This window comes from Molossus molossus, unplaced genomic scaffold (assembly GCF_014108415.1).
Source record: "Molossus molossus isolate mMolMol1 unplaced genomic scaffold, mMolMol1.p scaffold_m16_p_16, whole genome shotgun sequence".
Taxonomy (NCBI): Eukaryota; Metazoa; Chordata; class Mammalia; order Chiroptera; family Molossidae; genus Molossus; species Molossus molossus.
Genome location: NW_023425351.1, coordinates 59,649,754 through 59,660,459, shown reverse-complemented (window position 1 = coordinate 59,660,459; position 10,706 = coordinate 59,649,754). Strand labels below are relative to the sequence as shown.

The following is a 10,706-nucleotide window of genomic DNA, read 5'->3' as shown; positions in this document are numbered from 1 at the left end:
GGGACAAATAATTACAGGCTCATTTTTATTTGGGACAAATTTTGATTTTTATATGTCTACTTTGCTTTTCCTATATCTGTAGTTGTCTGCAAAGTTGTACTAAGTCACCTCCCCAATAATGATGCCATGGTCAGACATTTGTGAATGAAGAAGTAAACCAGTGAACCCCGTGTTTGTAAGGCAAGTTTCCGAATCCCCAGAATCTCTGGTCACGGACCCTAATCTTTAACTGTGGAAAGTAATCAAGGCACATTGTTTGAGCCTCTGCCCCGAGGGGATGTGGATGCTCTTCTAGTTGATATAAGAGCAGTGAACAGAGGCAGCAGAGAACAGACTTGGCTGTTCCGAGCTGCAGGCTGGGGTCCTGCTTTCTCTCAAATGACTTAATTTTGGTCAATTGCACAGCTTCCCGGGGCCTCAGTTTACTCGTCGGGAAAATGGGTGACAATGTCTGCCCTTCGTACTTCACAAAGTTTATCAAAATCACGTGCAATATGATAGGGAAAGGCGTTTATCTTGTGAAGCGCAAAGCAAGGTTCATAATAACAAATCTAATTAAGTCTGTGGTACCTTCAAAATTTCTCCCAGGACAGGTGGAAGGATAAATCCTTTGAAGCTCTGTCATCTTTGGAAGTGTTGGCAGAAAAGACGCACCGTGGATTAAAGTGTCATTATTATTATAATGATCATAATCGAAGTAGGAATAGCACTTCTAGTACACATGAAAATATCCATTCTTAGGGTCTTAGAACAAATCAAAATATAAATCCCAGCCGAGGTCTTAGGCAAGGCTTACTGTCCATTCCCTCTCTGCTCTCTTCTTCCCCTCCAAGTGCTCCTCGATCCTGGTGCCGCATGCTCTTGGCTGGCATTCTCCCCAAAGATACTGGCTCTGATACGGTGTTCTCTTTGCAATTTTTATTAAACTGCCCTGCCTTCAAAATATCATATGCCACAGTCTCAAAAGTCTGAAAAAGTAACCAGTTAATTAACTTGATGAGAGGCAAACGCTGAAGAAAGTCCTGTGATGGAGCTGAACTGAACGAGGTATTAATGGGAGAGCTTGACTTTGATGTCACTGTATCCTAATGACATTCGATATCGTTCGAACCTTTAGAACTCTTCCCAAGAGGTGAGAAATGGAAAGGTCATGATTTTGGCTGGCAGACTGTTTTGTATAGCTTAAAATTCGGGTTAAAAATTGATTAGATGCCAACTTTGAAAAATATAAAGATATCTTCTAACGTTCCAGCTCCCCGATTGTTCTTGACATATCAGAACACGTAGTGACACTGGGTCGTCCATGGCAAAAACAGCAGCCACTGAGGAGTAGCTGGTTCCTTTAGACGGGCAAGCTGCCTGCAGTGTGCTAGGATCCCCACCCGTTCCACCTCATTTATTTATGTCATCTGCATGGCCCCTGTAGTACTTGGGTTTGTGACCCTCGTTAAACCCCAGAAATAACCTAATTAAATCCTATCTCATAACCAGTTAGTCATGGGTGAAATCATGAACAGATGGTTTAAGGTGAACATATGTTGTTGATCTGTTTCTCTAAGTTCATTAACCATTTTGCCAGCATTTTAAACACTCTGATCACATGTCACAAGCTCTATATGCGGAGCAGCAGTTCGAAGGGGGATCATCTAGAGTTGTGTGGAAGGGTTTATTTTTAGATTCCAAATGAAAGCTGCTTAGAGGTTTGATCTGTAGTTCAAAGTAGAATTTCACCAGCTCAGTAAATGTGAGTCCTAGGCATGTTCCAAACTCCACGCCTGACACATTCCTGTGATGTCAGAGGACTGGAAAGGCATCTCTGTGGTGGTGTTGTGACAACATACCGTTGTGGGAAGTAAAGGGCCTGCCACCGAATGTCACCGTGAGTGATGCATCAGAGGCAGGGAGGAGGGGACTTGGAGACTTGGTGCTGGCAGCACCTGGAAGCTTCCACAGCTTTGGGAAGGCTTCACAAACCCATTCATCATTCCCCATGCCTAAGGGAGGAACGCTGATACGAGTCAACCAAAGACAAAGAAAAATGCAGCCATGTTGATAGCAGGGAGACATTTAACAGGAGGGTTATAAATCACATTGTTTGGGGACAAACCCTTTCTTTTTTATTCTTTTTAATTTCTAAGGCTCTCTATTCCTGAAACCAGAGAGTTGATGATCTCAGGGTCTACAGGAGGGTGGCCAGAGTTACAGCCTCATCGACGTTCTTCAGTGAAGACTCTGGATCCAAAGCACAAGAGGAGTCTGTGTGGCCCCATATGGTCTGGATCAGGTCACTGGCTACAAGTCCCTCATTCAGAGGTTGGGATTGAAGTGTCCCTATGTCTGTGCAAACAAGAGGACCTTGCACGTGTGGGTATGGCTATACTGACCAAAGAACTAGGGATCTAGGATTCAAACACAGATAATATCATGGAATTTCTGGAAAACGGAAGACCTTCCCATATGTCTAACTTTGGGCAGGGGCAGATTATCCCAGTGCTCACCAACCAGCTGTCCCACTTCTTCACTGGGCTGGGGAGAGAGCAGTGCAGGGCTCCAGGGCCGGGGTGGGGGGGGCACAGCAAATGCCAAGGGAACATTTCATCTGAGTCATAAATGACCACTTCCTGCACAACTGACTCTTCAAACTCTCTTGATAACCATGTAACTTGGTGAGCTGTTGGCTCAACACTATACCATGTAGGAAAATTTTAAAATTGTCACTGAAGAACATGGTGATGGAGATTCCAACTGTTTAGCATTTCCCACTGTCCTGAGTCAGGAAAAAATTTAGTGTGACCAGGAAGAAAAGGATGGATAAATAAAACAGCAATAGTAGTCACAGGGAATAACCAACGTGGGGCATGAGGGAAGTTACTTTTTTTTTTTCTTTATTGATTTTAGAGAGAGAGGAAGGGAGAGAGAGAGATAGAAATATCGATGAGAGAGAACATTGACTGGCTGCCTCCTGCATGCCCCCCACTGGGGATCAGGCCCACAATCTGGGCATGTGCCCTGATGGGGAATCGAACCAGCGACCTCTTGGTGCATGAGTCGATGCTCAACCACTAAGCCACACCGGCCAGGCTACTTTTTCTTCTTGACAAACTCACAGACAAAATACATGGTAAGATGGCATTCCGTGTCATTCCATCTGCCTGAGCTCAGCATTTCTACACAGTCCTCGTGACCATAGGGGTCACTGGGCTCCCCCTCCTTCCAGTTGCTGTAGTTCTGCAGTGGGGTGTTGTCCGTGAACACATACTGCCCCTCCCTCTCAAGGTCATTCACCCCAATGAAGACCCGGAAGAAGCCACTCTTGGCGACATAGTCCGCGATGAGTGTGTTGGCAGCTTCGTCCTTGGGCATGGCTAGCATGCCACCCCGGATCCGGCAGTGGGTCAGGGATTCCCTGTAGCTCTTCTCCTCCTGCACAATGTAGTAGAATTTCTCGTCCGTTTCCCTAATCCCTGCTATGACTTTGCAGAGAGGAAGAGTGTAATTATGTATCTCACAAAGAGAAAAGGCAAGTATAGAATATTTTTGGATACAAATTAATTTCTTCAAGATTCTACAATTATTTTGCAAGGCCCTATGATGAGGTTGGCACTGGTTTAATATTTTCTCTACCTTTTTAGTTATCAAATGGAGGAAGAACTCCTACCCTGGTCCTCCCGGTCATTCTTTTTTAACTTCCCACAGAACTGCTGAGAGCTATTTTGATACTGACTTGTTATACGAACTGCCACCCAGCTCATCTCAGATGATTCTTCCCATCCTAGTTCGTGCTTTTTGCCAAATTTCCAGTCCCATGAGCATGTGTTTCTCTCTTCCATTTCCATGCTTTTATGCCTGGGAATTCTTCTCCCTGCTTCTGTACCCAGAACACTTCTGCTCACCCTTTAGACCTCAGTGGAAGTGCTTTATCCCTAGACGCCTTTCCTGAACCGACTCTGGGGACTCTTGTTCTCTCTGCTTCAACTTTCTAGTACTCAACCCATCCCAGTCCAACTGGCTGCGTCTCTTCTACTAAACTGTGAACATCTTGAGAACAAGGACCATGCCTTTGCCACTCTGTAGCCTTGAAAAGGATGATAGAAGCTTACTGAACTGGTGGGAATAATTCAGTGTCCACCTTGGGCCAGATTCCTGGGCTGTGAACATGTACATCTATTGAGATGGTCTCTACTTCACTCCAGGTACATGAAATAGACTGAGCGAGATTTAAAACAGAATCGTGGCTTAGGATTATTTTGAGCTCACTGTGTGATATATATGTTTTGGGCTTCAGGGGCATCTACATATAAGTTTTAGGGTATCTAAATTAAAATTCACAAAGAAATCGGCGATCACGCCAATGTTAACAACTACTGCTGTATGTTGAACCTCTGGGGTCCGGTTTATTCATCAGCGTCCAAGTCACATCAGAGATAGCATCCTGTGTGCAGGTTATAAGCAGAACTATAACTAAGGCTGTTACTTAGTATCGAGCATTCCCTGGGCCTCTAGTCTTATAAGATGAGGATGAACACAAGGTGGCATCTGCGTGCTTCCAACAATGTACAACAAACACAGCTGGATGGCAGTAAGTGGAAGTCCAACAGAACGAGACCAATTACAGGACTAATAAGAGTTTCCTCATTCTTACTGTCCCAGAAGAGAACGCATAAGCCCCACTTAAGGGCTTAACTGTTAACAGCGAACAAGGGATAACAAAACAATGACCACTCGAAAAGTTGCAAATTTAAAGAAACACACAACGTCCCTGTTGATTTGGACTGAGGGTAGAGCATTGGTGAAGCCTGTATTCAAACCCCTGCTCCCCAGTTCATTAGCTCTGCCACTATGGGCAAGGTCGTCTCTCTAAGCTTCACCTAAATCACTGATCCCCAGCACTTGCAACGTAACTAGCACTATTCCAAGGACTCAAGAAAACAACTCTTGTTTTTATTATTACTTCTATTTTTTTTAGATGATAGCTCTGTTTGAGTTTTGCTGTCCTTTTTTACTCTTAAAAATTTTTTTTTTTCCGCCCTGGCCGGTTTGGCTCAGCGGTTGGAGCGTCGGCCTGCGGTACAGAGAAAAAAAATTTTTTTTCCTCTGTTGATTTTAGAGAGGAAGGGAGAGGGAGAGGGAGATAGAAACATCGATGAGAGAGAACATCGATTGGTTGCCTCCAGCACAGCCCCCCACTGGGGATTTTGCCCACAACCTGGGCATGTGCCTTGATAGGGAATCGAACTGGCAACCCCTTGGTACATGGGTCGATACTCAACTCCCGAGCCACACAGGCCAGGCGCCCCTTTTTATTCTTACAGCATGGCCAAGCTTTGACTTTTTCACCGTTCCCTCCTCCAGACAGTAACTCCCCCCCCCCCAATGGTCAATGCAATATGCACAGATATGTACGTAGTGGCTTGAAGCGCCCTGGAGTTGGAGTGAATAATTGGTATGTTGAGAGACCTCTAAGCTGGTGATACTATCTCAGTAGTACTTTGCCCAACCCAAGGTATTTGCTGCTGGAAATACTGGAATTGTAATGTTAAAAGAGACTCAATAAATAGCACAAATCCAAAGAGAATATACTCACCATTCTTGACGAACTTCATAGATGCCTTGAGGCGGGCCACACTGATGTCCAGCTGTCCAACGACTTTTCGGTATCTCCCACAATCGCAGACAGTGCCTTTGAAACGACAAAAACTGTGAATTCGCCTGGAAACGTGCTGAGCCGTTGAAAGGAGCCATGACACTCTCCCTAAGATGTACTATCTTTTCCTAGTCACTGTGTTTCTCTGTGAGCAGCTATACGTTTAAACTCTTATTAAAAAGAAGGTTTCCTTTTTTGGTTCCATATGCACTTTTGCAGTATTTGTTCTAGTTCTGTGAACTAGGTCATTGGTATTTTGACGGGGATTGCATTGAATCTATAGATTGCTTTGGGTAATACGGACATTTTAACAATGTTATTCTTTCAATCCATGAACAAGGTATGTGGTTCCACTTTTTTATATCTTCCTCTATTTCTTTTTACAATGTCCTGTAGTTTTTTGCAAATAGGTCCTTTGCTTTTTTGGTTAAGTTTATTCCTAGGTGTCTTAGTTTTTTTGCCTCAATGGTAAATGGGATTGCTCTTTTAGTTTCTCTTTCTGTGGGTTCATTATAGGTGTATGTGAATGCCAAATTACACTGCCTTTAGGAATTCAGAATATACCTTTTGAAATATTTCGAGTAAGTTAAAACACAGTTCGAATCCATGTTTTTAAAAAGAAGAGGGAATATGACCAGCCACGGCACACCTGCTGTGGACCGCTTGGCATTTCTGTTGAATGCAGGACATGACTCTCCAGTTGCAGAATAAAATCTTTGCCGCTTTCTTAAAACGCATTCCTGGCCAGCCTTCTCTCCCATTACTGCAATGCTCACCCGCTCACACAACTCTCCAAGGGAGGAGAAACCTTTCCTGATGAAATCAAATGTAATGATGATGACCCACTGGGAGTGTAGCTTGAATGTTTTGAGGACTAAGTTTAACTCCTGTGAACAGCTCCAACTTATCATTTCAAGAACCAGTTGTCACATGTGTGGGTTAATTACAATTTTAATTTCTGCCATTCATTCCCCTATGCTCGTTGACATTTTCAATCACCTACTGATACTCTGACAGAGAAGGAATTGGAAGGAAAATGATGTGACATTCAAACGATCCTGTTCTTTTCTGTTTGGTGGCTGCTTCATGTAAACATTTTCGTCTGCTTTTTTCTTAGGTGATTGAAAAATAAAAAGAAATTTATTAGCCAAAAGGAGGGAAAGTTGTGGCTTGATTTCTCCATATTCTCAGTTAAATATAAGGAATTTTAAACAGTTCTTAGAATTAGTCTTTACCTTTGCAGACAGAAACAAGTGAAACCCCCCTCCCCCGGCCCCCCAAATGTACTTCTTTCCCCCCATATAGCACTGGGAATAATACTCTCCTACTTGGGGAGAATGTCCATGGCCATTGAAGGCATGTCCCGTACCCACGGGGTCTTTCTGGATTAGGTCAGTTTGCTTCTGGCAAACTGCTGGCCCTACGTGGTTGAGATGCTGGTGGAATGCGCGGCATGTGTCCCGTCCTGCTGAGGCACTGTGATTTCCTCCTGCTCCCCGATGCTGGGCATGCTTCCTCACAGCAAGCATGACGGGTGGAATGTGCCATCACCCCCTCCCAGGGCTTGGAAAGTCACCCGCAAAGAGAGAGGAAAGTTCCCTTCTTTCTTTTCCTCTACCCGGAGTAAAATAAAGTTTGGTACGCCGAAAAGATTCTTGTCTTTTCCTGCATAAAACAATTACTCTAGTTTTGAGATAAATACGTTGGAATAATACCGGACACTTAGGAGAAAGGTTCGCAATCATTACCTGCTTTGCCTTTTCCTCCAAGAATCCCAGGCAAGCCCTTTTCCCCTTTGTCTCCTGAGTAGAAACAATAGCCAAGAAAAGAACAATTACATGAATGCATCATTTCAGACTGACAAGACCTCGTGCGGCTGAAATCAGAGGAAACCGTTTTAAAATTAATTTGCAATATCTCCCACCAGCATTCCTTGGTTTTCTATGAATAATTTGATTTGGAGTTGGCTGCTCAGATACCGCTAATCCGACAAGTCACAATTGATTTAGATTGAATGAGAAGTCCAGTGGGATGTGTAGGAAACATTTACATTTTGTCACCTATCTTCCACACATGTTTACAGTGTGCCTTCTGAGCTAACGCAATTCTCTGCATGTTCTTCATTTTTAAAGTATCATTGTTTCGGGTACCTGGATCCACTGATTGACACCTTGCATCTCTACTTACATGCACCAAGGTTCTTCCATGCGGCTTTGCCCTTAGGTTTCAAAAACATGTATTGTGCTTCTTCAACTTCAACGAATATTTACTCTTTACTTACTCTGTGTGGGACAAAATGCTTGGTATTTTGAAAGGCTAGAGAGAGATAAATTTAAACTTCTGACTTGAAAGAGTTCATACATTTTCTGAAGAGAGGTGATATATGCAAATATCTATAAAGTAGTCAAATATATGAAAATGTCAACCTTGATAATTTTCCCTTCTGCTTTTCTTTGTGTGTGACCATTTTCTTATTTAGTCAGAGACATCTACAAAGTAATTCTCAGAGAATCAGAATGAATAAATGAAACAGCGAGAAAAGATTGTTGATTTTTTTTTTTAACTTCAAAATAAGCTCTTAAGGCCACATCAGATGCAGTCACTGAAAGCAAGCGCCTTTGATTTTCAGGAGGAAATGTTTAGCTGAAATTCTTGAGAATAAAAAGAGAAGAACCTGATAGAAGTAAAATAGGGTTTGTGCTTCAAAGGTGGTCTGGAAACAGAAGGAGGAAGGACTCAGGAGGGATAAATGCAGGATGAAGATCATCCGGTCTGGGGAGGAGTCTGTGTCTCACCCCTTTGGGCATTTGGTGTGCCAGGGAGTTGGGTCTGTGACCCGAGGAGTCATGGGAGGGGAGACAGAGTCAGCCTTGAGGTTCTGCCTGACCCCACCCCTTGCCACCGAAAGGGACGAAGATGGGAACCTTTCCAAAACCCACAGAGTGTCCACTGCTGGCTGCCATTAGCTATTCTCTTCACCACTATCTGCTTAGTGTTTTTTAAAAGAAGTTAATAATATATATTTATTTAATGCTTATATCCAAAATGTTGTCATTTCAATAAGAAGTCAATATTAACATATTAATGGGTATTTTACTTTTTTTGGTATTACGTCTTCCGAGTTTGATATGCACTTTTCACTCACCGCACATGTCAGATTGGGCTAGCCGTATTTCAAGTGCTCCAATATCATGTCACTAGCAACCGTGGCACTGGGCACCTCTGCTGAGTGCTTTTTATTAATAGTCCTGTACATACTGACTATTGATCGTCCAGAAAGGCACACCTGCTGGGGCCGCACGGAGCTGCCGGGTCTTTCTGAATCGACCGACATGGACATTTCTGTACAGCGAGGCCGGCTGTGGAGGAGCCCGCCAAACAGAAGGGGAGGTCTGTGAAACCCGGAATGCAGTGTATGTATGTGGGAGGGCACCTCGGAACTTGTACGTGGAAGAAATGAGATATGGTGAAACCTATGACAACAGGATGCTGCTAACGTTGTGAGAAAGGCCTTGCCCAGAGATAACACGCTCTGGGCGGGAGCTGGAAGAGAGGGTGCCCAGCTGGAGGAAGCAGGAAGGCCGTCCCCGGGAGATGGCGCGGGAACTTGGTTACAAAGACTTCAGCAGGTGAAGATGGGAGCAAGGTAGGAGGTATAGGTGGGAAAAAGCATGGGGATATGCCAAGCACCCTGATGAGGAAGATTGACCTACTCGGACCTAAGTCGTGTCCTGCAAATTCCTCATTCTTTATATTTAAATGGAAAGAAAAGCATAGGTTTGGAGAATATATTAATGAAAAAAAAAAAGAAATACAGATTTGCTAAGTGTCGATCATTTGCCAAGTACTGTTTTGGATACTTTATAGATGTCATCATATTAGACCCAATGAGGTAGATACACTTATTGTCTGTATTCTACCACTGCAGAAATTGAGGATCTGAGAGGCAAAGGAAGTTGCTCAAGGACATCCATCTATTCAGCAGCACTCGGTGCTGAAGCCCAGCCACTTCTGACTCCCCAGGTCACGGTGCTTCCGAATGAGTTAACCAATGTTTTCATGAAAGGCACCAAAGTATTTGAAAACTATTACCAAACGTTGTAAGGAATACCAGTCTTTAGCACCACCGAAAACAATATGGGCTTGAAAGATCATATGAATATGGTTTAATATTTTAAAATAGTGTATTTTCTTTATACATAAATCCCTTTCAATTTAACATGGGCTGAAAATTGATCCTAGTTCTGCGCTAAGCCCAAATATGAACATACAAGAAGCATAAGCACAATATGTGCTTTGAAAAAAATTATTGTTATTATTATTATTTTAAGAAAAACAAAGCACACATCAGCGACCACGGAGATGGGACACTATCACCATCATGAACTAAGAGAGTGAAATAAAGAAGATGCCTGGTAGGAATCTGGAGATGCCTGGTGGATCAGAGCAGAGAAGGCTTCACCGAAGGGAGAGCTTCTAGCTAAATCTTAATAGCATGGAAAACAGATTCCTGAATTGATCATTTGCTTTTTTTTTTTTTCTGAGATGATATAAGCACTGTGATGAGTTTCCACTATTTCGACATAAATTCTTTTCCTTTTTCGCAGATGGAAAAGGCAAAACAGTGGGTGGGGTGGAGTGAAAGACCAGAAAGGCTCGAACAGCCAGGACTTAGCTCTCGGCCCTGTCACTTTTAGCTACACGTGGACAGCCCACTGAATTTCTTTAGGCTTCCAATTCTGATGTTTAAAGAGGAAATGGTGGTACCTAATATCTAAGATCATGAAAGAGGATAGATTAGCTAATGTCACTTTATCGTGGGATTATCTCTGCGCTGGACTCACACAAGATGCTCAACCAATGTTAGCTTCTGCCTCCTAAACCGAGTCGTGCTAAAGGTAAGTACACCGCGTACTTAGCCAGTTAGTGGAGGATGTGAATGTACAATGTCTATTTCCCCCGAACAAATTCTGGTTAAAGCCATGTACATAGACTTATTTTGGTCCATGACTGGGAACATGTTTGTAATAACTGTCTTTTTATTTTTTATTTTTTTTTTATC

General features: G+C 43.2%; 1 protein-coding gene across 1 annotated transcript in view; it reads right to left on the bottom strand.

The window, feature by feature from the left end:
* Positions 1–3,081: 3,081 nt before the first annotated feature.
* Positions 3,082–10,706, bottom strand: part of COLEC10 (collectin subfamily member 10) — a 37,379-nt gene continuing 29,754 nt past the window's right edge. The window contains exons 4-6 of the mRNA XM_036264315.1: positions 7,393–7,446; positions 5,585–5,680; positions 3,082–3,473 (exon numbers count right to left, since the gene is read on the bottom strand). Coding sequence (XP_036120208.1) covers positions 3,082–3,473; positions 5,585–5,680; positions 7,393–7,446 — 542 coding nt within the window. The remainder of the gene's footprint in view (positions 3,474–5,584; positions 5,681–7,392; positions 7,447–10,706) is intronic.